Source organism: Watersipora subatra, chromosome 1 (assembly GCF_963576615.1).
Source record: "Watersipora subatra chromosome 1, tzWatSuba1.1, whole genome shotgun sequence".
Lineage (NCBI taxonomy): Eukaryota > Metazoa > Bryozoa > Gymnolaemata > Cheilostomatida > Watersiporidae > Watersipora > Watersipora subatra.
Window position 1 is genome coordinate 10,491,834 of NC_088708.1, and position 27,764 is coordinate 10,519,597.

Genomic DNA, 27,764 nt, shown 5'->3' on the forward strand with positions numbered 1-27,764 from the left:
TATGACATTCAGGATACGCGAGGATCAGGCTAAGTGGAATAATGGTCGGAAAAAGAAACCGCCCACTTTGCTCGAACTTTCTACTTAATTACTAATATCTGATTATTATGGTTATCGAGTTCATTAAGTTAGCTATGTTCTACAAGCTGGAGCAGCATTAGTAAATATTAAGGAACAATAGTTGTAAGTCTTCAACTTCGTTGCGATTTTCTCTTTCAATATCAGCTTTCAAACTAACGGCTCTTACTTGAAACAAGTTGATTTTGCTTTTTAGTATCAACCGTGGCTAACTAATACTATTAAAGCGCAGGTAAAATGACCAAATTAGTCCTATTCATAAGAAATTAACAAAATTACAATAAGCTCTGTCACAACTGTTCCTTTGCTAGTCAACATATACCTCCTAACCACCTCTTTAGCTAATTGTTGTTTTATGGTCAAACTGCTCTCACTTTAAAAGGACATAAATCTTGCTTTGTTAAATTTTCTACTTTTATAATTTGTCAACAACTTTTCCGAAGTGAAAATCACTATTAAAGGTTGACTTGCAACAAAATTCACATTACAGTTATTTGGTATCAAAAGATTCACCATGTCTTAATCTGCTGTGTTGTAGATGCAAAGTATGTGGAAATGTGATTGCAAGCTCTTAAATGCTCAAAAACGAACAGTTAATCGCAGCCATCACGAAAACGTCATAGATCCCTTTCCAAAATGGTTCAAATCTTTTGATACCAAATAACTGTGATGTGAATTTTGTTGCAAGTCGACCATTAAGCCTGGTTCACATCAGTCGCACTTTATGTTTAAGAGACTTACCATCAGACAAAATTGTTTAGTTTGTTTTTAGTCAAACATTTCTGTGTATATCATATGTATTTTTACGGCAACCTATGTTAGCTAGGCCATTGCAAATTAAACAACATAATTAAATTGATATCTTATGGTGTGATTCTGTTGTACTGTCAGTTATCCATTAATGCAATAGGAGCTTGTATCTTAAGTATTTACAATGCTTCTGTTTTTTGGTTACCGAGACGTTTTTAACCCTGCTAGAAGAATCACTCATCTTGTGTAGTTGGCTGTCATTGGTTGTTGCTATGGTAGCCATGCAATGCACAAAAGACGCAAGCACAAGAAAGAGGGCCGATCACAAGGATTGAGGGTAACAGCTTTGTCTAACTCTGAGAGTACGCAGGACTTTCACAAGTATTGGATGCAACAAAATGGCCTTACTCCAGTTCTGCACTTTCACCTTGCTGCCTCCATTAATCCTGCATCAGGTAAGTGTAGGTGTATTATAAGTATATTGCGCTATTTCATTCTGTGACATTACTTTAGGTATAGACTATACTAAAGCTACAGGAAGTCATATGTTTGCAAAAGTGCAAAGAATTTAACCTGGGCTATGTTCATTACACGCATCTGCATTATAGTAATATATTCATTACATGTATCTACACTGCAGTACTGTGTTCAATACATGTATCTACACTGCAGTACTGTGTTCAATACATGTATCTACACTACAATACTGTGTTCAACACATGTATCTACACTGCAGTATGGTGTTCAATACATGTATCTACACTGCAGTACCGTGTTCAACACATGTATCTACACTACAGTACTGTGTTCAATGCATGTATCTGCACTGCAGTACTGTGTTCAATACATGTATATACACTGCAGTACTGTGTTCAATACATGTATATACACTGCAGTACTGTGTTCAATGCATGTATCTGCACTGCAGTACTGTGTTCAATACATGTATATACACTGCAGTACTGTGTTGAATACACGTATCTACACTACAGTACTGTGTTCATAACGTGTATCTACGCTTCAGTACTGGATTCATTGCATGTATTTACACTGCAGCAACATGCTTATCTAAGTTTTTAATACAATAATTTTATTTTGTCAGCCATTTAGCTGAGCTGAGTAGAGGCATATTAAGTCAGTCCAGCATTTTATCTATATATATATTTTTCAAAGTATGTACATGTATGTGTGTCCCTCCAGCTATAGCTATTATTAGAATAGCTGTAGCTGGACAACGCTGACGCAACGTCACGCCGTACCGTCATTAGAAGCCTAGCGCTTATTAATTAGCTTACTGGAATGTTCCATTAGCAATGTGCCAGGCTAATAGCAAGTGGTATGCAACTCTCATCACTTCTCATTGTTTATAAGCTGATTTTTAATACCATTTTCCATTGGCAGTTTGCTAGGCTAATAGCAAGTGGTAGGCAACTTTCATCACTTCACATTGTTTATAAGCTGGTTTTTAATACCGGGCAATGCCGGGAGGCACAGCTAGTTTCAAATAAAATATATTTCGTGTTAACAGGTGATATAGGGAAGTGATAATAAAATGTATTCCATGTTAACAGGTGAAATAGGGAAGTGATAATAAAATGTATTCCATGTTAACAGGTGAAATAGGGAAGTAATAATAAAATATATTCCATGTTAACAGGTGACATAGGGAAGTGATCCCACGACAAACATGAGCGAAACGATTGTTTGGGAGCTTTATGATAAATGCATATGCGCACACAACTCCCGAAAAATTATCCATCAACGGCCGTTACCAAACCCTTGTACCAAAATCCCATCAAAAAATTTAACCATTTTTGTGTAGAGTCGTTCAAGTATAATAATGATACAAAACACATATAAACATATTTAAATATGTTACCAAGTCTTTGAAAAGTTGACGCAATATCCTAAAACTAACCCATCTGATCGTATTATACATAAATAGACAGATTAATTTGGCCTAAAATCGCAATAAAAACTTGACAAGCCTTTTTTAATCAAAATTAAGACCGGCCAACGAAACGCCGATAAGACTGTGCGACAAAGCGACACATTTCACCAGTCTATGGCATTGTCCAATTGCAGAAGGTTTCTGTAATTAACGCAGAAGTACTGAAAAGTAATCGTTTCTTTTTTGCCGATTCTACAGGACTCTGACATTTTGGACACTTATAATGAGTACTTTGGTATTCCAACTGATGTCCAAAGCAGTAAAAGTAAAGGAAATGATGATTATATTTTTCTAACGATTCTTATAAGATTATTACAATATTTAATTGTAAGAATAATTATTCAATTTTATAAGATTATTATGAGATTTAGTTGTAAGAATAATCATTCGAATTTACAAGATCGAAGTATATAGTGACCGATGGTGCGCACAATGTTACTGTTATTATTTTTCTAAAGATTTTGTTGATGATACTACGGCTGTGCCCAATATCGCGGTAATTCCAAGCCGTTTTTAATATCTGCAAAATTAAGTAATAGGCCTACATTTTCTTATAGATATACATTTATTTTTATGACAACCAGCTAAAATATGTTTAGATTTTTAAATTCAGCATAATTTTTTAGATATAAATACAGAAATCTAGATAAATATCACAACTTCTTAATATTGGTTGCTATGACCAATGATCTACAGCCCCCATCCTGTGTATATTACCATGAATTACATTAACATGATTAATTTTCGTGAGTTGTGTGCACATATGCATTTATCATAAAGCTCCCAAACAATCGCTCATGTTTGGTGATAATATACTAGTATTAATATAAAATTTTAATTTTATGTTATAATAGTGACTAGATAAAATGCCTCTAGGAATTTAAATATATTCCGTGTTAACAGGTGATATAGGGAAGTGATAATGAAATGTATTTCATGTTAACAGGTGATATAGGGAAGTGATAATAAAATGTATTCCATGTTAACAGGTGACATAGGGAAGTAATAATAAAATGTATTCCATGTTAACAGGTGACATAGGGAAGTGATAATAAAATGTATTCCATGTTAACAGGTGACATATGGAAGTGATAATATTTGATGTATTGTTGTTTTCTCTCTGAGAATGTTAAACATACATGTATGTAGCTGATCAACTAGAGATGCACAGCTTTTTGACGTCACTCGTACTTTTTCTGTCGTGTTCTAACATCTTTCATTTGTTGTACATATAATGGGTTTGATAGAGTGATGATTCTTATCGCTATAACAGGCGGGTCATCACTTATCAAATAACCCTAGAGCTATATTCACTAAAAACTATTCTACTAAAAAACACTAGAAATCATTCATAATTCATCTATAATCACATACAGCTCCCTGTTGGTGAGCCCACTTTTAACATTTTTAAGATGCTACTACGTTGTAATATTTTAAATTACTGGTAAGCTTGCTAGCTACGTATGGTATGAATGTATTATATCGCGCATTTGTAATAAAGCAACTAGTCTTGTGGAACAATTGCTATATTAGTTTTTTCTGCCTTATTGACCAGTAAGTGGGCACACCTAGGACATGGAAGTGTTTGACTACTGCACTAGTTAAGCAGCTGATAAAGGTCTTGAAATTAGCTGAGTTGCTTACATACATGTAAGTGCAGGCAGAGGCCCCTCGTCCACCCGCTGTGGTGACTACGATGTTGTGGGAAATAGCTTGTTGCATCTTTAGTCAATTCTCTCAACTCCTTACCCTCTCCCTGTTTCATTTTGCAATTTTATCATCAGCTTCTTTTTTTCACAAGTTTTTTTTTCTCATTGCTTTGTTACCTTTCCGCCAATTCTGTTCCTCTAACATGCCTTTCATACTAACCCTCTATCACTCCTCCGTAACTGACCGTAAGCCTCAGTGATCAGCTCAATGTTACTATCTATTTATAATCCTAGCTCCTCCGCTCTGCTCACTTCCAGGGATGTTTTTTTTTCACTGCTTGTTCTCCCCTCTTCCGCATCTTCTGATTCTCTTGTAGCAGGCATGTATGGTTCCCTTATTCATGTCTGTAAGTTTGTTTTTCATACCCCAAGTGTTGCTTGTCATACCAATACTTGCCTCCTTCACCTTTATGGGACACGCTCATTCATTTTCGGGCCTCCTGATGTGAAATTATGTTTTTTCAAGCTTTTGTTGTTGTATGTTGTCGTCGTATGACTAAGTATTATAATCACCAGATACTGTATATCTATAATAGAGCAGGTAACCAGCTGCCTTGTCTTTTAATGTTGTTCCTCTACTGATGCCTTTTGGCTCTACCCCTCTCTTTGTGTATTTTAGCGGATCATTACAATGCGTCAGGTATAACAATTCTCTTCGGTTGCCTAATGACTAGTTAGTCTAGCTCAGTGGTTTTATGGTGGCAGCGGAGTGACCTTAACCTAAACACGTTTCTAAGTTATTCCAAGGTTCACAGTTGTGTGAATAGTTTAGTCTTCAGGCAGACACTTCGCACTGAGTGATACTGCAAGACTTGCTTTACCCAACTATTGCTGACTCTCCACGAAATACTCCTTAATTCTACTTATTTTCTCCCCTAATACTACAGCCGCCTTATTTTCCATTGCACCATAAAATGTCTAATAATACCATTACCATATTATCATAATATCAATAAGAGGCCATAATAGGTATATGGCGTAAGTATGGAACTGATTCAAATCCATTGTTCTTTATCAAATAAATAGCCTTGAATTGTTTGTTTGCTGTGTTCTACCTGCTTTTATCAATGTAGATTTCATGCTACATCGTCACAATTTTCCGCATTTTAACATGACTACTTAGGGAATCAGTATTTATAAAGCTATGTTATACCCTCCATCTAGTCAACCACAGAATATGAATAGAGTCGTTTGCATATACACTGCGTTTCCCCTGAGTCTTAAAGAGGATTATTCAAGCAGAGCCTGTTGGTATTCACGCAGCGTTTAATGGAGACATGACGTGGAAAGTCAGCTAATAGAAGCTCAGTGTTGTTCTTAGCTGTCTGATACCTTGCTCTCCCTCTTGCATGGTCTCTATTGTTCAGTGTTTAGGGTTTGAGTTGGGTTGTCATATTCATGTATGTAAGATATGCTGGTGAATCGGGATTGTCATGTCAGGCAAATATGTCTGACATACCTCACAGTTGTCTGGTCAGCAGCAAAACAGCAGTCAGCTTTGTCGTAAGTCTCACCGATTATGTTGTTATGGTTGAAAAGCCTGCACACCAGTGTTTTAATGACCCATATGTACTAACTAGCTCAGTGTTATTGTTGTGAAATGTGCAACCTTTTTGCATATCAATAGTCGCTTCAGTTTTTTCTTGTTGCTGGTTGTGGAGTAATAAAAATAATTGCTGCGGCACTCTATATGCCACAAAGAACATAAGCTGATATATTACAGATATTCCACTGGGGCCTTCATCAACTTCCTCGTTTGACAATGGATTTGTGGTATATTGGCTGAACAACAAGGAGTTGCAGTTCACCATTGAGTCAGAGAAACTCATGAATGACATAAACAGCCGTACGACGCTGGGAGAGGACCAGGATGATACAGAGTCTAATGTCACAGAACCTTCACATCCAGGTACAAGCCTTCTTGATAATATCTCATTTCCTCCGTTTCTATTAAAGGATCTCCAATGATGCTGTATAGCGGAGCATATATATCAGATATAGTAGCACGTATATCCGTGCTTTGGCTTCAGTGTTGTGTGTTGAATAATGAAATAGTGTATTTAAAAAATTACATTATTGAACTTTTGCAGCTTGTAAGCTGCTTCTGACTGTAGGTTGCTCTACCAGCCCATGATAATATTGGCCACACGCAATACAAATATACATTAACTTCTGTGGCTTGAGTTATTGATCTTAATACATCTGTGTTTGATCAGGTTGCTGTAGTAACTTCTAGTGGCCAAGATTGACTTAATGGCTGCCTAATGCTGCTCACATTCTCAATCTTAACAGTAATTCAGCTTATCTTATCTCCTCAGTTGTTCAATTTAAGCCGCTTCCAATAGATATGCAATGGATAACAGCTAGAATGCGCTCATAAAGCCCTCTTCCTTCAAATGCCTGTTATTTATTTTCTCCGCTTTTTCAGCTGAGAAGAAGAAAAAGCATTTTTGGAATCGGATATCCTCACACTCCAAACTCTCAAGCATCGAGAGCGATGGTGACATCAGCATGGAGGGGCTTGGCCACTCTAGCCAGAGTACAGCGTCTCTTGAGGCCTGGTCGCAGAAAACTCAAAGTAGCTTTCAAAGTGTAAACCATCCTGAGGACCATCAAAATGTTCTCAAGGTAGATTTGATTAGCAAAAAAATTTAGAATTTTTAGATTTCGAGTGTAAAAAGGAATGCTTTTAGAGTTTTTTGGGTGTTATTTAGAACGTGCATAATATTGAAAAGTTTGATCTCTTGTCTTCATCTAAAGCTAAACATTTTTTAAAAAGCATTTCTAAAGTAGCAATAATTGGATTTATGTGCTCTTTGCGCGCTTCATTTATTTTTGGTGCTATTTCTGACCTTCAGTTGTTGTGTGTTACCACCTGTCAACCATGGCTTTACGTTTCAGCTACTGAGCTATATCATATGTATTAAGTGCTGTGCATTTACCGGTCATACCCAATTTGCATTGAATTGCGCTAGCTACTGCCACTTTTAATGTGTCAACATTTTTTTTTCAAATTATGTGTCATGAACAGCGGCATTATGATTCCTTGACATTGCAATATTTATTTTGTAGTTGGCGATTGACAATACGTTTGACAGGAGTATTGAAAGGATGCTCAAAGACTGGCACAGTTCTGCTGACATTTTATTCAGTATCCACCCGACAGACGGCAGCCTTCTTGTTTGGTCTGTATGAATATAGCCTATTTACTTGATGAGCAGTAAACTACCGAATTTATTGTTCACTGTATTTTAGGAAGCTGATGAGTTACCATATTAATGGTTTCATAGTGTGTCTGAACTGTTCTAGTGTCTTAAATCGGTTACTGGATTACACATCTTCATTATCATATTATCAATATGATAATGTAATATAATGAAAAGAAGCATCATTACAGTTATGTAAGTTTAATTTTGTGATAAAGCCATCTTGTGTTGACAGCTAAGTTATTATCCTAAAATCTGTAACGTCGTCATGACACAACCCTTACTATGATGACTACCAGTAAAAACTTTGTCCGCTTATCTGTCACGAATATAACTCGGAATGCATAAATTTATTATGACAGTTTGTTAGAAGATACGTGTAGACCTCTCTACTTGTGATTTACCACGCTCATCATGATATTTCACAAGGCCATAAATTAATGTTTGTTAGTGAATCTCAGCTACATCCATTTAAGCCTCTATGGCTGTCGTATTGCTGTTTGACGTAAGATTGATGGGGTGAGAACAGTCAGAGATAGGTAAATCTTAGGCGATGTTGATATTATGGAATTCTTTTAAAATGTCAATAACATTTACATTTTTGGTTTACTGACCTCTTGTAGTGCTGTGATTGGATATCAATGCTTGTTCTAAAGCTTCGCTGCTTTGATTTGTAATGCTGGTCTTATTTTTGTTGTTGTCTTGCAATTATATGTGTTAGTTAGAGTTGTAACATATTGTTACCAAAGTGAACGTGTAACGTCGGTTTGTTATCGCAGGTCCGTCGACTACCTAGATGAGATTGAACCGGGTTCTTTTAGACAGGCCCAAGTCACCTTCAGCTCGCGTCTCCCTCATGTTTTTCCTCTTGGTGATGCCATGAGCATGTCTGCAGATGTTCTGACATACAGCGGCAATAGTCCACTAGACTTTTTACACCGTAGGTTACCAGATCATTCTGACAGGTGACATCTGCTGACAGGTGACATCTGCTGACAGGTGACATCTGCTGACAGGTGACATCTGCTGACAGGTGACATCTGCTGACAGGTGACATCTGCTGACAGGTGACATCTGCTGACGCTGGTTGTACACCAAGTTATTTTTATACCAAATCAAATTATTTCAACACCTTTCGTGTTGCTAAAAGAATGCTAGTTTTTTGGTGTTTAAATGACTGTCTGTATCAGTTTATCTGCCAAGACGATTCATTTGCAGATAATCCTACGGAGAACTGCTGCCAATTAGCTAGCGCTGGCAGCACTCAGTCAGGCCAGTACAATCTCTTACCTCATATCTATATGCTGAGCAAACACCTCAATGGAAGCCTTAACCTCTGGAAGGTGACTACTTCTTGCTTTGGCGACGTATACATTGCTTATCATTAGTCATACCTTGACATATGAGTGTACCAATATACGAGAAAATCGAGATACAAGCAGATTTTCAAGCTAGTTTCTTCCTTGAGGTACGGGGAATCTTTGAGATACGAGCATACGAGCTGGTTCTTGACGGTCACTAAATTGCCAAGTATGCGAGAGGCCTCTGTCGAGAATAGCTGTCGCTCGGTCTTTCCCCTCGAATCAGTTTGAAAAAGTTTTTAAAAGGTTGGCTAAAAGCTATAGATACAAAAACTGTCAAACTGGAAACGGATAATAAAAAATTAACAAAATCAAAGTACGTTTAGTAAAAGATTAACACTTGGCTTTAAGTGTGTGTTTAGTGAGCTAAATTAATTTAAATTAAATTCAAAGTTTCTGTTACGTAGTGTCACAAAATTTTAGTGCGCCGAACGCGTTGCTGTCAAGTCTCTCTCAGACTGCTGTTAGCCATTACACTTGTCTCGAAGGTAAAAACTTATGGTAGTGATATAATAATATTACAGTTTATTGCAGCTTTTAACAAGTAAATAGGTATTTGTAACTTTGTTAGCGTATGTACTGAAGTACAACAATTAAAAATACATTTTTTCCACAGTAATATCCTGTTTTATTTGGTTTTCTCACGACCAAACACGAGCGAAGCGAGCGTTTTGTCAATTATGGATTAATTTGTCAATCAATCCATTAATTGGTCAATCAATAGATTAATCTGTATTTAGTTATTAGTTAGTGAAGTACAACAATTAAAAACACATTTTTTCCACAGTAATATCCTGTTTTATTTGGTAATGGATTAATTTGTATTTAGTTATTTTGTCTAGGAAATAAGTGACTTGAGACACGAGTAAATTAACATACGAGCTCAGTCCCAGAGCGCATTAAGCTCGTATGTCGAGGTATGACTGTAGATTTTCTTTTTAGACAATGCAACTTATCTTTATGGATTTACAATTGTTATTACAGGCTAACTTCACAGAGAATTCTAAATTCAGTGTATGCGTGAATGTGTCACACACTTCTCGAGCCTGTGGGCACAGGTTTAGAACCAACTCTGCTTCTTCTCACCCGGTGCTGCCTCTTCTCATTACCACATCCCACCATAACTTGCCACATAAGCCGAGTTCCTCCAAACAAGTAAGTCTTATTGTTGGCATTGTGAGGTTGAGAGTTGTACTGGCTGGTGTTCATTTTATTAACAAAAACATATTTACCGGCAAAAAAATATATAGATATAACCCTTATCTAGGTCAGATTGCTTGAGAATAGTTTTCTAGCCACTATTGTTTATCCCTGTGAATTGTTAGCTTTGTGTAATATGTATATAAGGTGCATTGGTTATACTGAAGGGCTTGGTAGATCTGTTGAACACTAAACTAAATGAAAATCAACCTCAAATAGTGTAGTAAAAAACTTGTTGCTCTAAAATCTGCTCTAAAACCTGTGTGTAAATTGAAATTTATACCCAGATCTGTAGCATTCTATGGATGCAATCTTCGAGCGCTATCTACTGATGTAATCTATGGATGTAATTCATGTATGCAATTTATGGGTCAATCTATCGGTCAATATATGGATGCAATCTATGGGTGCAATTTACTGAAGCAATCTACGAATGCAATATTATGAATGAAATTTATGGGTGCAATTCCTGGGTTTAACTATGGATGGATACAGTTACATTGATGTTATGGTAGAAATTTGTATTGTGATTTTTGTAACTCACACCTTCTGTCTAAGCATGACTTCACATGAAGTGATCGCAACAAGACTCATAAAGTGATCGTAACAAGACTTATTGAGAAACTTTGTTGCTGCCGATGTTTTAGTACATAGATGATATAGCTGAAGAGGTAGGTGTGATTGCTACATCATCTGTAGCACTTTGATGTGTTTGTTCTCCTAACAGAGTTGTTAACCACGTTTTGACCAAAACTGCTGTGACTTCATAAGCCCCTTGTCTCTTTTGCCAGAGGTTCTGGCTTATTGTGCATTGCATCAGAATACCTCTTCCTATTCCCTTAAGCATTGCTTGCATGGGATTGTGCTATCACCTGGTTTGCTTCCGCATTCTTGTTAGTAATCTGCAAGAGCTGGCGTAACTAACTACATCAACTATTGCGCACCTATCAACAATGAGAATACGACTGACTTACACTACATTCCTTGTCAATGTTATAATTGAATGTTGACAGTCTATTCTGACTGTCTATTAGTCTATTAGTCGCGTGACAGGTTTAGATTTGTCTTTTAATTTTAAATACAAATTGTAGCCAGGTTCTTTATTATTTTTAATACAAGTTTGAAGAAACTTGCACCATTTTAGTATATTTATTTATTTTTATAATATTTAAAATATAACTTCTATTTGTGAAAGGTTTTAAAAACTAAAATCAATAAAATAGTATTACTCATTTTACAGTTACAAAATGTTGTCTATTGATCTATTCATAATTTTGGCTGGAGTCTCTCTCTCTCTCTAGATATTTAAATTGAACTCCAGATTGATAATTGTCTGATACCCTGTGAGAAAATCTCTTAGGGCTTTTTGTGAGCAGAGTCTGCAGACATTGAACTGAAGGAGCACAGGAGCCATTGTGGTTTGGTGCCCTTTCTGGTCCCATCAACTGTCGTTGTGTACACTGATCACTGACGACTGATCTAGTGGTCATGTTGGCATCCTTATCACTGAACCATTTAGATGTTCAAGGACTGTGCCATTTTGAACTGAAATTTTATTGATAATAATAGAATTAATAATAGCATGAATTGGAAATATGAAAATGTGCTTTTGACTATAGCTAGAGCTGTAACCACCTCAACTCCAGCCAAATATTTTTATTTTGTTTGTGGCTGTTTAGGAATTTGTAAAACGAGGTCAAATAATTTGTGCAAAAGTTGAGCCATTGGAAGAATCCTCAGTACAAAAAACATTTGCGTATACTTTATGGTGAAGGTATTTGTTACACTCACTTATGTCCACTAGATTATCTTAATATATATTTTTCTTTTTGTTTTAATGTCTTATAAAATAACTCCATAAAATATCTTTTCAAATAGTTTCTGATCATTAACCATTTTACCTGTCATCACACACCGTAAATCATTAGCGCCATATCTAACTATCGACGTCTTTAAGGGGACTAATGAAGCTTTGCTAATAGTTGCCTAGCAGAAATGCTGGCTACATTCTTTGCCTGCTTTTGCATGTACAAACCCGATCATAGTACGCTGCTGCAAGTGTAAACCTTGTTGGGATCAACCAATCTCGACAAGCTTTTATCACATGAATATAATGACTCTTAACATTGCTGTGATTATTCAGTAAGTTTGGCTGGTTTTGCATTATTATATGAAATATGTTAGTTTTTATTAAATAGTGAACTATGAAGTTATGTCTGTATGTTAGTCATATAAAAATCTGTATAGGCTGCAGATGACTGCAAGTCCAAGGACTTTGACCCTGCCATAGGCCTGTCTAGTGAGTTGATATTATGGAGGGTAGATTCCATTGGCCCCTTATCTCTAGCTGGTGGACTCACGGAACTGGCTAAAGTCAACTCGCCCATTGTTTCAGCATTTGATAATGTAGCATGGTTGCCTACACTCTTACCAAGGTATTCAAATTTCACCAATTCTCACCATTTTTCTATTAAGTGTAGCCACAGCGAACTTTTATTTATCATCTTTTGTTCGGTCATTGCGTCTTCATCTGGCATTCTCAGACCCCTCATGTCTTCCTTTATCGCATCCATAAACCTTTTTTGGATCACTTCCAACAGCTATTTTCCTATATACTCCTCTTCAAGACATGGCCGTATCAAGTCAACCATGTTGCACTCAATTTTTCCTCATTTGCTGAACACCGACTGTCCCCCGGATCTAATTATTTATTATTGTATTCATCCTCACTTCCTTTACAAACCTAAACATTCTCAAATCTGCCACATCAGACTTTGCTTCCAGTCTTCTGGTCAGCGCTCTCGTCTCCTTATCGTACAGAATTGCTGGTCTTGCTGTACACCTTTCCTTTTTAATCCAGATAATGCCTGACATTTTCTTCCATCTGTTCCATTATGCCTGAACCTCATTTCCATCTCTTTTCTGCACTCTCAATTTTTTTTTGCTCCCGTCTACATTTAATGAAATATGGAGTAATGAGCTTACATATAGAATAGAATGGACATTCTAGTTGCTGATGACTAACACTGGCATAGACACTTGTGTTGCTGTTGTAATGAAATACAACCTTGAGGCTCAGAGAATAAACGTTTTTTTCAAGTGTAGATGAAGTGAGTCATTTCAATACCCACTCTGACAATAAACAGCGATACACCGTGTCAGCTACAGCATACTTGCTCATTCTATGCCTTCTTTCTTTAAGATAGCAACATTTTTGTTACCAGCTCAGCCTTAGGATCCTCAGCTAACTCATCTAGCTCCCTCTTTGTGGCTTCCGATGGTGTAAATATGAGGCTTTACCAGGCTGTGATAGACGCTAGGGGTCTTCTTTCCGCTGACTCTGTCCAGTTAGCCGATGCCAAGGTGAGTTTCTCGAGTCTTAGCTCGGTAGACTAGACAGGTGACTTTCTCATCTTCCTTCCCAACTCAAGCCTGCATACTTTGACATACATTTCTTTACTCTCTGTACTTATGGCACTTAGTCTATGATAGTATGAGCACAGACTATCCTTTTGAATTTATGCGTACACAAAGCTTGTCTAGCAGATTCTGATTTTGTTGTTTTGTACATTCAAACTTTAATATGCTATTGCTATGCTCACTGACCCATCACTTGAATAAAATTGATTGTTTCATCTTGAGACGTGCAAGAATGGAGCATACTGTTGTATTCTTTGTAGGTCGCCTTGAGTCCGACAAGCAGTAGCAGTTCTTTTAATGCACAGGAGATAAATGAGCAGTTTGCTGGGTACAACATAGTCAGCGAGCAGTCTACCTCTCGACCCGGTTGCATAATTGAACTTGATGCTCTCAGATCGGCTGAGCATGTGAGTCGAGCTACAGCTGTCCATCGTGGTGCAAGAATACCATTCTGTAATACTCGTTTATGTATGGTTTATAATGTCCAATGGCACAGCTGTACAGCAGCTTTATTAGATATGCAATGCTAGAAGTCAATACTTGTCTTTCTGTGCATTTGTTACATACAGTTCAGTTATGACATGACACATGTACATATACTGTTAAGTACCGTTTTCAAAATACTACCTACTTTTTGCTCTGGTAAGTCATGCCGCAGTATAGAGGCAATGATGATGTACTCGCCTCGTGATGAAAAGCAAATCTGTTAACTATTCATTTCAGCAACATCCGTGTGACAGAACATTGCAGGTAACATGCCTGCAGCAATTCAACCATTTCAACTAAATTCTTAATACAATGCTTTCTTTAATCAGAATAGTGGTTGGTCTCGAATCTCCCCTCACTGCTCATACCCACACTCTTTCATTTGTCAGACAATGTAAAGTGTGTATAATAGCTAATAGTAGTTATTCACATGGTCTCTTTTCCTGTCACTCGTACTAACACAGCCTTGGTCTACTCACCACTGGGAAAGGTTTTTTGTCTACTCAAACTGAGGCTCAGAGGCCCTGTTTTCGATGGGCAAAGTATGACTAATAAGCCAAACCCTAATCGGGATGATTTACAGGACTGGACAAACACACAGCTGATGCATGTGTATCAGGGCCAGCTGGTCACAGGGATGACAGCTCAGAACCACACGGATGGCGCATTTGTGGACCTTAGAAACCAGGAGTCTTTTCACGAGAAGTTCTATCTCGTGGTTTTGGAACACGCGGCTGACCAAAATTCCTACCTGCATATGTGGGAGATTATCATCTCTTCATCACACGAGGGTACTTGCTGTCTGTCTACTCTTAGCAGATGAACGCGTAGCAGTGCATTATGACAACAGTTTCACTTTAGCCTCAAAGGGTTGTTACTGTGCCTTGTTGACAAGAAGAAAAATACCACTTAGTGTATCAAGTGGTATTTTCCTTCCTGTCTTTTGCCTAAACGCCATAAGCAAGCCAAAATTGTTCTGCTATGAATGCAAAGAGTGGGTAGATGAGATGGTTTTACCTCGTGCTTATGTTCATAAGGTAGTTAGTTACTTCTACTTAGCCTGCTAATAGTTAGTCCATCTGTATACAGAAACTGGAGGTGCATAGCCAAAATTAGGTTAAGGGTCTTGCCAACTAGTGAAACACAAAGACCTACTATTTACAATCAATCAATCGTATAGTTTTATAAAGTGACAATAATTTAAAATGATTTTATTGAGTTAGCCAATATGCATAGCTAAAAGGTCACAAGGGATGATCAGTATTTCTGATAAATCTAGGAGTAGCGGAGGAAGGGAAGACCTACTCTCCAAACATCGAAGAAGGCATGGAAAGTGACACATCCTCTGAGCCTGAGTTCGATCATAAATCAGCTGGGCCTCAATTTAAAATTGACACTAGCAAGGTACAGACTAAAAGGAATATTACAAGTACAGTCAAATTACGACACACCGAGTGTTTAATTTCAAATGTCTGCTTCATATATAAATCTTTTCCCACGACCAAACGAGCGGAGCGAATGTTTGAGAGTTTTACGATGAATGCATGTGCACACAACTCACTAAAATTATTCATCAATAACGTCTCAAACCCTTGTACCGAAATCTCATCAACAAATTTAATCATTTTTGTGTAGAGTCGTTTAAGTATAATAACGATACAAAACACATAAAAACATATTTAAATATGTTACCAAGTCTTTGAAAATTGTCGACATATTCCTAAACCTTACCCATTTGATAGGATTATACACAGATAGACAGATTAATTTGGCCGAAAATCGTTATTAAAACTTGCCAAGCCTTGCTTTTATCAAAATTAAGACCGGCAAACGAACCGCCGAGCGACAGAGAATAGAACCATTAAGTCGTGTGCATTTCACGAAAGAATAACGTGCACATTTCACAAGTCTATAGCATTGGCGAATTGCAGAAGGTTTCTGTAATTAACGTAGAAGTACTGAAATCGTTTCTTTTTTGCCGATTTCAAAGTAACTGACATTTTGGAAACTTTTGAGTACTTTTGTATTCTAACTGATGTCCAAAGCAGTGAAAGTAAAGGAAATGACGATGATATTTTTTTCTAACGATTCTTATGAGATTATTACAATATTTAATTATAAGTTTGGATGACTATTGAAGTGTTATAGTCACACTAACAACATTGATGATGGGCAATATGTTACCGTTATTATTTTTTCTAAATAATTTTGTTAAATAGATTTTCTAAAAATCTATATAAATATCACAACTTCTTGATATTGTTAGCTATGACATTTTGAAATGTAAACAAAATTGTGCATTGGTTTTCTATTATTACTATATTACTATATTAATAATATTGGTTATTCTAATAATATCAGTGCATTTTACTTCTAATATTGCATTTCTCCTATTGCAGGGAGAAAGATATAAACATATAATCTTTTCCTTTCATTATTGCTGTTTGTCATGACCAAACACTTTTTTAAATAGATTTTCTAGAAATCTATATAAATATCACAACTTCTTGATATTGTTAGCTATGACGTTTTAAAATGTAAACAAAATTGTGCATTGGTTTTCTATTATTACTATATTAATAATATTGGTTATTCTAATAATATCAGTGCATTTTATTTCTAATATTGGCCAATATTGCATTTCTCCTATTGCAGGGGGAGAGATATAAACATATAATCTTTTCCTTTCATTATTGCTGTTTGTTGTATATAATAACACCCACACCCAGTACATTACAGCTACCATTGCAGTTATCCTATTGCACTGCAGTGCCATTTGACTGCTAATATTGCATTTCTCAACCATCAGTACCCTTTCTTTTTTCCAATATCACTTTGGTCGTGGGCTGTATGACAGGGGAATTTCTAGTTATATTTGTAGATTGTAATTTGTTTAATTCGTTTCAAAGTGCAAAAAATACTGAAAATAGTTAATTTTGTAGATCATCAACACAAATACATTACATAAAACTATGTAAAAAATAAACATACAGAATGTTTTATTGTTTATTGTAAAGACATGTGACCGGCAAAGCTTAGGTTTAGTGGCAGACTAAGTGATAAAGTACATAGCTTAGCTTCACTAACTTACTTTTCTATGTTTTATTTTTATTTTTTCTCGCATCTACAAAACTGTGACGCTGTGTAAGTTTTCTGACGTTGTATATTGAAAATTAACTTAGTATACCACAAATGATTTTGTCATTTGTCAAAAAAACTTGTATAAACAACTTTAAGTTAGTTGAGCTTTAAGTTTACTCTATGACTAGGTGTTTACTCTATGACTAGGTGTTCATTAGCAGTAGTCAGCCAACATCATAGTGCAATTACCAAAAACCAAGCAAACTTGTAATATTCCACATCACCATGTTCCTCTGGTTAACTGCAGGGTCTAAGTGCGAGACACGCATTCCGATGATGTGCTCAACATGATTCTGATCAAAAATTATTTTGAATTAAAAGTTACAGCTTTTATTAGCTGCATTTCTTCACAACATGTAGATGCTTTTACTCGCGTGCCTTAAAAGTGATCTTCTGCCTACACAGGTCTACAGCAACAGGCTGAATCTACCATATGGAGTGCAGGTGTTACACGCAACAGCGGCTGCCGGCCATCTCAGTTCGTCTACCGTCTACCCAGCTTGCCTCGCACCTTATGTCTTTTCTACAGCTTGCAGTGATGGCTCAGTCCGCTTCTGGGCTTGTCGAGTAGTGGGCGCAGACTACCACTGGGCGGAGTGGAAGATGCCTGGCTTAGAGACAAGCTTACTCATGGTGCCAGGTGCATGACAAAAACTTCCCATTGTCTAGCAAAAGTTTTATAAAATGTTTTTCATGCTCCCTCATTCCGTTGTTATGCTTATTTATACATGTACTTGGGAGAGGTGACTCTTAACCATCAGTGAGTGTATGTAGAAAACATAAATAATACAAAAACTGCAGGTTGGTTTTTTTCTATGCCCTTCTGTTGAGAACTCGAGTGAGAATTTCGGTGCAGCTTTTCAAAACTAGTACATCATACATGTAAAATGATATTGAGTTATCCTTACTTGTCTTGCTTACTGATATAGTTTTCTATGAGTGGTTTGTACCTGCGTTTGAAAAGTATTTTATTTTCAAGGACGCCCAATCTCGATAAGCTGTGCATTTACCGGACGCATGGCGGTAGCATATCGTCGAGGGGAGATAATGGCTGCGAAGGATAACCCTAGTAATAAATACGTCAACCTATACGTCAGCATATATGAGTGTGAATCTACAGGTAAGAGCTTATCTAGTCCTTTACAATGTTTGCCCCTGAAGATATATCTGACCGTGAGGATTTCTGTTTTTTTCTCAATAGATGCATGTTAGTGTTGGCATGCGTCTGTCATGAGTGACAACGCTTGGCATTAATATTTATTCACATCTATGGCACATCTTTTGTAGTAATAATGATACATAGCAATACATATAATGTACTTAGTGAATGTACAAATGCTTGTAGGGGGCTCTGAGTGGGTCCAAGAGGATATCCTCGAGTTAAAGAACATATTCATACCTGATCCAAAGGCGGAGATCGACTTGTCCTGTATTCTCGGTACTGAGAGAAAGATTAGCCAAGTGCTATCCTCAGAAAACTTTTTCAAGGTAGATCTTGTTGGGCATACATCTTTACCATGTTCAATCCAGTCACAGTGTGTTGTACAGATTTACCTTTGATGATGTTCAATCAGTTGTAACCGGTTAGTTTTTTGTTGTGAGACTTCCATGAGTTAGTGCTTGTATGTATCCTTGCGCTTATTAGATTTAGCTCTCTGTCAACCATGTAATAAAGGTTCTATTATTTCTGCGCTTATGTCAAATAGTCTCGTGAATATTTGAGATATGTGTAGAAATTGCATGAGAATGTAGAGTGTAATGCAAAGGTGTATAATTTCATGAGGCATTGCGTGTAATTGTGTAAACATTGTCTACCCACAGACCAGCTCTCAGGTATGCGCTTCCTCCATTCAAATGCTAACATTGGCAATTGCTGTTAAACAGCTGTTTCTAGATAGCCCGAGTCCCAACTCCCTAGCCAAGCCTTGTCCTTGCCGCTACCTCTTTTTTTAGATTATCTGCTTAAGGCACTGAATCGTTGTAGAGCTAGCTAGCCTCCGGGCCTAGCCATCATCAATGTTCTCACTCAACTTGTCTCTTTTAAAACATCAATATTGTACTTCTGATTTTTGTATATCTAGGTTTCTCCGCCTTTCTTTCCGCTGCACAAGAAATCATTGCTATTACGCTCTGCAAGTTGTTTGGCTAATCTCAATGTCTGTCTGTATGACTCTCCATTGCTCCATTTGGAGAAATATTATTGAATACACGCTCATTATAGATAGAATATTTCAGCTTCGATATATTGACAATAGTTTTCCCTAAACTACTAAGATCTTTGGAGGCCACTGTTATGTAATTAGCTGCTACTTCCTTCTTGACTGGGAACAAATTATGCAGACAAAGGTGACATTAGATGGGAAAGAGGTGTGTATTCATTAAGCCTGGTTCTCATATCGATTGCGAGACTCTGGCGGTAACTTGCGCAGCAAAACGCTTGCGACGCTATGCTCGGCGGCATCTGTTCACATATAAAGCTGCATCGCTAAACATAATCGCGTAATCAAATAAAATGTTCGCTTACCATGCTGTTTCTATAATGGTGACCTTCACATGTACAGTGCATTTCGGGAAGGTTTTGCCTGTGGCCTTTTGCGAAATTTGAACAGCGCTAAACTATTGCGTTGCCACCAGCAACTACCGGCGGTCCTCGGCGGTACCCAGTGTGTAGGTTCTCATTTCACCGATAATAGCCTGCGGTGCTATCGCGGGTGCTTTGCGATGTATATGGGAACCAGGCTTACGGTATACTGTTTTGATGAATAAGCCAAGGCTGCATATTCAGATTGTACCAGCCATCATGACACATACCATGAAATCGTATGTATTGGCCACTGTTATTGTTCGAGTATTATACAGAAGGTTCGAGTATTATACAGAACCTTATGTTGTAGATGCAACTTGGTTCTCACCATCAACCAGCTTACGGACATTCTCCACACCTTCCCTCACCTCTCACTGTTAGCCCATCATCTAGCTTTGCCAAACTACCTCATGTGCCGAGCATTCCTAGCCTTAGTACCATACAGAGGTGAGGGGCTACTCTTTCGCTGTCAGTTGGAAGTGCTTCCGATATAAACTCTGCTCTGATATCATATTATTTTATCTTGTCATTCGACTTGACACTAGAGGGATAATCGCAGAGGTTTCAGCATTTTGATGTATGACGCTACGTAGAGGGATCATCATGAGGGTTTTAGAATGCTGCTGTATAATATGAAGGCATGATGTTCGCTTGAAGTTTCTTTATTCTGCTTGCAGCTAATGGGAAATTATCGTTAAATATGTGAGACTGTCTATTTACATTTACACTGCCCATAACTTTTCACTAAAATTTGTTAAATTACAGAAAAAGTTGCTGACTGGTGGTTTGTTTGCTACCAAGAATTTGGTATAGCCTTTATCCTGTTAGGAGTATGATACCTACTCCTCTACAGGAATCTGTTGCAATAAAGGTGCACACACACTAAGCGATATTTAGTGTGATTTCGTAGAACTCACTCGGCGAGTTAATGCAGAGCGATAATGCTAGACATTTTCTATTACAACTTTATCATGCGAAAGATGCGTTTCGATTGGTTGGTTTTTTCAGAATTCAATTCTATGACTGGGAATTTTTTGTATTGATGTTCGCCCACGTACAGCAACAACATTTTGCTATTTTGTTACGATTGAAACATCAAAACGAACACCGAATTGTTCAGATGTTCAGAAACTCAGTAAAAACCAGCATTTGAGAGTCGATCGTTGCGCAGGTTGACTATCTTGAGAATAGTAAATATTTAGTGTATTAAAAATAAAAAACTACTATAATGTAAACTATATATAAAAAGCGTACAATTGTACTGTTAAAAATACAAGAGTCATCTTTTCCTTATGTCTTCTTGTACAGAACAATCTATGAAAGTGAGATAGGCCTAATAACAAAAGCGGAAATTGTTTACATCGTTGCCTCGATGGCGCCATATTGCCTTACCTAAATTTATTAACAACTCTGAAGAAACTAATGATATAGATTTTTATTGGCAGTTTGTGAGTTATTGTTATTGCCAGCGTTATTGTCTGCTGGTGAATCGCTCAAGTGTGTTTAGACACATGTCAGGGATATCTCCGTGTTCCTCATGACGCATGCGAGGAAATCGCCTAGTGTGTTTGGACCTTGATAGTTTCCACTTCTAAATGTGTATGTTGTATTGTGATGACTGTCACAGGTTTCAGTTTATATTAATCATCTTCTCAACTTGATGGTATGCGCCACAAAGTCTGAGCGAGTCAGGCTTTTCTAAACAGACTGCCGACCCTTTTGGTCTGCCAGCAAGTCAATGACTCAATGTGAAGCGAGCTGAATTGTTAGCGTGTATTTACAGCTGCTCAATCTGGTGTCAAAATATATTTTTTATCGGGAAAAATTAAAGATCTGCAAGTTTAAACACTCCAATCTGGTCTATAACTATTCAATGGTAAAATAATAGCGGGTGACTTCTATCATTCCAATACATGTACATTTAAGTCAAATGAGTTCCTAATCACTTGGTCATACTCGGTTCCAGAGCTTTCACCTCTGAATCTCCGTCACTGCAACCAAAATAAAACAATTCCGTATGCGCTGAGTACGGGCTGTTAGTTCTCTGATAAAGGCTAAAAATTTTTAGTTGTTTGTAGATTGCTATAAAAATCAATATTAAAACTTTGGAGTTCAAACAAAAAAATCTGCTGAAAAACTGATTTAAAGAAAATCACAATTCGCATATACCCCCTTCTCCAACCCCAAAATGAATTCAAGAACCACTTGTTTGAAGAAAATATCTGTAGAAAAAGTTAGTGTTAGCCATTGATCTATGTTTTATGTATGAGCTTAAAGCATTGGACCACTTGGCATAGTTGAGATGATGCTATTTGTAGTGTGAAGAAGTGTATCGCTCAGACGGGTAATAAAACAGGAGTACTTCAACAGAAGCATTTGGTGCAGCTTGATTGGGCTCCCACAGAAGACGGCTCTCACATACTTACAGTTGCCGTTGGTTCTAGAATTCTCTTCTTTTCCCCAGTTAGCGATGAAATGGCTGAGAATGTTCCTCTAGATTCTTCAGGTTTGCGAGCCCTTAAACACTTACACATATGGTCCAGCACCGATTATCTCACTTATCCTTGTTACTACATTATCTTATTTCAGCTCACCAAATTTCACCGTTGCTGTAACCTTAGTCTGTAGCAGTGCTTTGTTGGGGTTGCAGTGGACATGCCGAGTAGTGGTCACCCTCATAGACCCAGTTTATCAAAGACAGTCAGCATATCTGTACAGAAAACTAAGTCTACCTCTTTCACTTGGATGAAGCTGAGAAGTTTGGAGTTATCCACAGCTGATGGATTGCCTCCTCTGCCGATGCATGTGTCATGGGCTAAAGATGGCGTGCTTATAGTTGGTATGTGCTGAAAATTATTGGTAATTTTAACATTATTGTAAGCTTCAGTGTTGCAAAATGTATTGTGTATTTATTTTTGTTGTTGGCTTCGCGTATTTTGAAGTTTGAAATAAACAATGAGAGAAAGGAAACAGGCTATCCTAGATCTGTAATGGGCCAACACATTAGTTAAACTAGTTTTAGAACCATGGGCGTGATATTTTACAGTTTCGCGAGTAAGCTGTCAGCATTTATTTAGGGCAGTCCACTCTGTAGATCTTTTTAGTTTTTGTGTAAGATAGTGTCTGGTGATTGTTGGAGGTATAATTGTTGTAGGTATGGACAATGAGATGCATGTTTATTCTCAATGGCATGGACCACAGACATACAATGACGTGTCAGGTCTGTCACAACTACACGCTCCAAGCTGTGCCAACCTGAAGACTGTCAGCACTGTTGCCGCTAGCTTGCTAACTCATGACGGCAGCAGTTCAAAAATCAGCACTTTGCGTATTAGTCGCTCAGTAAGCTCGTTTGTACAATCAGATACTACAGTATATAACGTGGTGTTGTGAGTTGTGTTCTCTCGTCTGTGCGGTTGCTCAAGCTAGTTGTGCGTAGACATGCATAGCTGCAGGTGCCACATTGTAACTTACTTTGTTCTTGCATGCTTGGTGTGTATCTTATTCATTGTTGTAAACTTGTCATCTTCCTTGCCTTTCTCACTAGGTGCCCCATTTACACCGTCTCATCTCATCTAAGATAGGCGAGGTAAGGGAGAAGAAGGAACTTCTGCGTAGAAACAGTACAGCTATTACGGCAGAATCTGAACCACCTCTAGTAGCCATGCTTGAGGTAACCTTTCTTCGGCACCATTAGCATACTGATGTATCTTTGATAGCACTTCACTTACATTAAATTAGTTACATTGCCAAACATGGACACACGAAATTAATCTATTTCAAAAGTTTTTTCATCCGTCAAAATATTTGTATGTTGGAAAAAACTCACAAAAATACACTTTGTTTTGTTTAATTTGTTATAAAGCTCAAAATTTGACAATAAATACTTCAGATGATTTTATATTATATGTAGATTTTCAACCACTGTCTTATAGAAGCAATGTAAAAAATTAAATTATATTTAAAAAGAGACTAAAGTTATAACAATTAAATGCTTTTTATTGTTACTTTACTATGGAGACACGATTATGGAAAAGCAGTTGTGGTGATCCCTAGATTCAGAAATAATGAGTGTAATAAGAATAGCTGGCACACTTCACTCACTTAATTCATATTCAATGTTGAAATATGTATGAATTAGGTATGATCTAAATTAACTCTACTGATATGTTATTTCAGATGTTGAGTAAAATATTTGTTCAAATTAAACATAGTTTGTCAAAACATTCTTATGCTGGATGATCGTAAATTAATGCTTGACCGTACTACGTAGTAGTCTTCATCTGTCATTGTATTTAAGTACAGTTTTAACCATTCTAGGGAAAGGCAGGACAGGTAATTTATGTTGTCTTTTGTTACATCGATTTGACCCACCTCGGCTCAGAAACTCACTGTAGCTCATGTTTGTGTATATGTATTTGCTATTGTGAAATGCATTGTTGTTGTTAGAACTGGCTCATTACTAGCCCGCCTACATCGTCAGTCCACTAACAAGCTGTTGTCAGCACTTCGACACCCTCCTATCTTACTCTAATCACTCATCAATTCGCATATAGGCACATCTATCTCATCACCTTATCCTCACTATACGTACTATGTTACCCTCCATGCTCATCATAGTCTTGAAGCTTTTCATTGCTTGTGCTGATACGTATGATCATGCATATGCTGTGTGCCTGCATTTTGAATAGCCAGATGAGAGCTTGTAGATATGGTTCAAATCTAAATATTTTTCTGCAAAATAGAAAAGATGTCTTTGAAAGATTAGGTCTCAGTTAAAGATAGATAACTTTACCTAATAGTGAAGGTTAAATTTTACTTGCTAATCAGTTGCATTGTTGTTTGTGTTTCAACAGGAGTGTGGTTTGTTCGAGGCCGTTCAGATTACTAACCCGGTGTTGCCGCAGTACCATCCAAAGCAGCTGCTCGAACTACTCAACTTTGGGAAGGTGAGAAGCTGACTGAGCACTGCTCACACTTACAACGCATGCTCAGTTTCCACCTTAGCATAACTTACTAGAACTTCAAGATGAGAAAACTTGGCGTTTGTTAAGTTTATTGTATTCTGCACTCCTTTGTTGGCCTATTCTTAGGGTTATGGAGAAAAACCTTCTAAAGTTGTAACTAATTTTTCCTCTATTTGCAAAATAGTGTGAATATGTTTAGTGTGAATGTGTTTTAACATCTTATTGCAACTCCTCACCAACCTTCTACAATCACAAAACCATGTTAGTGATTTCTAGTGTCTGATGAAGTGTTTTCACTCATAGGTTAAGAGAGTGAAAGCGATACTAGCTCATCTCACTCACTGTATCAGCATTCACACATCAGACTCTGGGCTCAGTGAAGACATTATGCATAGAACAAGAGCTATGTCTGTCCATCAGGTGGCCCAATCCAAAGGCAAGGTGCAAGTCTCCGAGGAGGTACGAGTATGATATATATGGTACATGTATATATGGTATTTTTAGATTGTCTCAGTGTCACGTGTTATGGTATTTTTAGATTGTCTCAGTGTCACAGGTTATGGTATTTTTAGATTGTTCCAGTGTCACGGGTTATGATATTTTTGGGCGAAAACATAAATTTTTGCCAAAAATCATTAACAATACAAAAGCCAACAGTTTAGAATAACTGGAAATCATCAAATAAAATGCAATAATATATTTCTTACAATGCTCAAGCGTAGTGTATTTAATTGTTTTGTACTTATTACAGTTATTTATTCATCGCAAGGAATTTAAATAGCTTCATACATTTTTATAGTTTTCTTGGTGGTATTTTACTAGAATATAAAAAATTAATTATCGTATTGTGAAACATCCTTACCACTCTTTTATTGTTTGGTTGTAAACTTGCTGTTGCTACCGGCTCTCGTCTTTTTGTTCAATCATTTTTCCTATCACCTGCAGTAGTTTTGTCAACCGTACCTTGTGATTAGATACAAACTCCTGCCTATGCAACAAATTAAAAGACTTAGTCTGTTCACCGAAATTGTCAAAAAACAACTCCGATGGTGCAATATTCGGCAGCCTACAATATTCTGTTCTTATGTTTCAGACAACAAGTTTTGTGGATATTAGCTCTATACCACCGCTGCCTCTCTACTGTTTGCTGGCCGCGGATAATGACCAGCTCATACCCGTTGCTACCGACAGCACAATTAAAGGTGACTATTGAACTATTCAGAGTTACAAAAACCAACTCGGTAGCATTTACCAGCATTCATAATGTCACTGAAGCAGCTTCGTCGTATTCTTCTTGTCATGTTTTATACATGTAGTAGAAGTCAACACTGAAGCCAGTTCTCTTCAATAAACATAGTAAATTGTAAGTAACTGAAAACTTATTTTGGGTTTTTGTATTGCAAACGCAACACTCTGGTTTAGATAAATGCTAACTAATCTCTACAGCCTTTGATTAAAACTAATGTGGGAGCCAGCCATTTGTTCTTGGGTGTTTCTAGAGATTTCTTGTAGCAGCAATGCTTCATGAATTATTCTTATGAAGTCAGCTGTCAGTTTTGGATTGTCATCTTTATTCTCTGGTTCTGCCTTCAAAGCCAAATAAAAACAGAAGTTTATGTCCTCACAGGTCGTCGTTGCAAAAAGTTACTCATTGTAATAAAAAGTCTCTAAGAGCGACTCAAACCAACGGTTGTAACATAATGTAAGATATGCTTTCTGCTTTAGCAGTTAACGCTGGTTATGCCAACTAATATTTTGTTTCAACCATCTACATTTGTTTTTGTTCACAATTTTTTCAGATGGTGAGAGCTGGTCCCGGTGCTGTTTTTCTAACAAATCCTAGGCTAAAAAAGGTTTTGTTTTAAGAACTTATTACATTAACAGGTTATTGAGTAACCTCGATCGATTAGCCGTTCACAAGAGCGCTAAAATGCCTCACGGAACATTTTCAGTCAGCTGATAGCGATAAAAGTGTGACGAACAGTGATTCAGCAATTTTGAACTGTTTCTTTTCAATATCTGACATCTCCGGCGTGACACGCAAGGTTAATGAAAAGGTTCCTCATTAATATTTAGATTATCAATCTTAACAATTTCGGTCACTTTTTTCCATTAGTGGAGAAGGAAAACTACAACGAACTCTTCTCTGATGGTTACAATCCAAGTCACGATGACCTCGATCTTGGTCTTTCTGATGAGGAGGATGAAGATTCTACTGATGGTTCTAAGCGACATGACTCAATTTCGGCTGGCTATCGGTCAAGGTCAGCTTTTCCCACTTTTGACGTCTGCAATATATTCAGCAGATTTATTCTACTTACGGCTGTTATTACATACAACATGCGTGACTTTACAAATTAGTGAATTTCATATTACCAATCGCTTTATGTTACCAATCGCTATTTGTTGAGGTTCCTTTTGAAATATTTTTATAGGTTCACGTTTGGACCTTCAGAATCGGATACATTTGCTAAAGCTTTGACTCATGTGAGTTTGCCTGGCCTGAACAATCTTGACCAGATGTTTCTAATGGCCTTAGCCAACACAGTAGCACACACACAGACTGACTTTTCTGACAAGTTTACTGACAGCAAACAGAGCACTGCAGGTGAGAGACTAAACTGTAATATTTCATAGCAATTATGGATGTGGGATGAACATCACCTTTTTTTATCATTGTCATGTTGAGCTGTTGAGCTGTGTGTAAGCCTGGTAGCTTATCAGTCTTAAGTATTTCTTAAGATTTTTAAATATGAACCATAATTTGAAAACTTCAATTGCTTTTTAAAGTTACTTTGAAGTTAAAGCAAATTGTCTGAGTTTTATAAATAAAAAGTGCATTCATATAAATTGAAGTTATCTTGATTGATTTTCAGCTTATATTTCAACTTCTGTCTCAGTATTTTAAGCT

At 37.1% G+C, this 27,764-nt stretch overlaps 1 protein-coding gene across 1 annotated transcript in view; it reads left to right on the top strand.

Annotated features, from left to right (window-relative positions):
• LOC137398415 (dmX-like protein 2) overlaps nt 1-27,764 on the top strand; it is a 73,511-nt gene that overhangs the window by 13,127 nt on the left and 32,620 nt on the right. Inside the window, exons 8-32 of the mRNA XM_068084542.1 lie at nt 1,108-1,283; nt 6,212-6,403; nt 6,917-7,116; nt 7,561-7,673; nt 8,474-8,634; nt 8,913-9,037; nt 10,040-10,243; nt 12,503-12,690; nt 13,480-13,618; nt 13,936-14,082; nt 14,745-14,952; nt 15,441-15,565; nt 17,708-17,942; nt 18,282-18,422; nt 18,648-18,790; nt 20,197-20,333; nt 22,205-22,392; nt 22,537-22,725; nt 23,041-23,228; nt 23,434-23,559; nt 24,746-24,835; nt 25,157-25,312; nt 25,947-26,055; nt 26,970-27,117; nt 27,289-27,461. Coding sequence (XP_067940643.1) covers nt 1,108-1,283; nt 6,212-6,403; nt 6,917-7,116; nt 7,561-7,673; nt 8,474-8,634; nt 8,913-9,037; nt 10,040-10,243; nt 12,503-12,690; nt 13,480-13,618; nt 13,936-14,082; nt 14,745-14,952; nt 15,441-15,565; nt 17,708-17,942; nt 18,282-18,422; nt 18,648-18,790; nt 20,197-20,333; nt 22,205-22,392; nt 22,537-22,725; nt 23,041-23,228; nt 23,434-23,559; nt 24,746-24,835; nt 25,157-25,312; nt 25,947-26,055; nt 26,970-27,117; nt 27,289-27,461 — 4,001 coding nt within the window. The remainder of the gene's footprint in view (nt 1-1,107; nt 1,284-6,211; nt 6,404-6,916; nt 7,117-7,560; nt 7,674-8,473; nt 8,635-8,912; nt 9,038-10,039; nt 10,244-12,502; nt 12,691-13,479; nt 13,619-13,935; nt 14,083-14,744; nt 14,953-15,440; nt 15,566-17,707; nt 17,943-18,281; nt 18,423-18,647; nt 18,791-20,196; nt 20,334-22,204; nt 22,393-22,536; nt 22,726-23,040; nt 23,229-23,433; nt 23,560-24,745; nt 24,836-25,156; nt 25,313-25,946; nt 26,056-26,969; nt 27,118-27,288; nt 27,462-27,764) is intronic.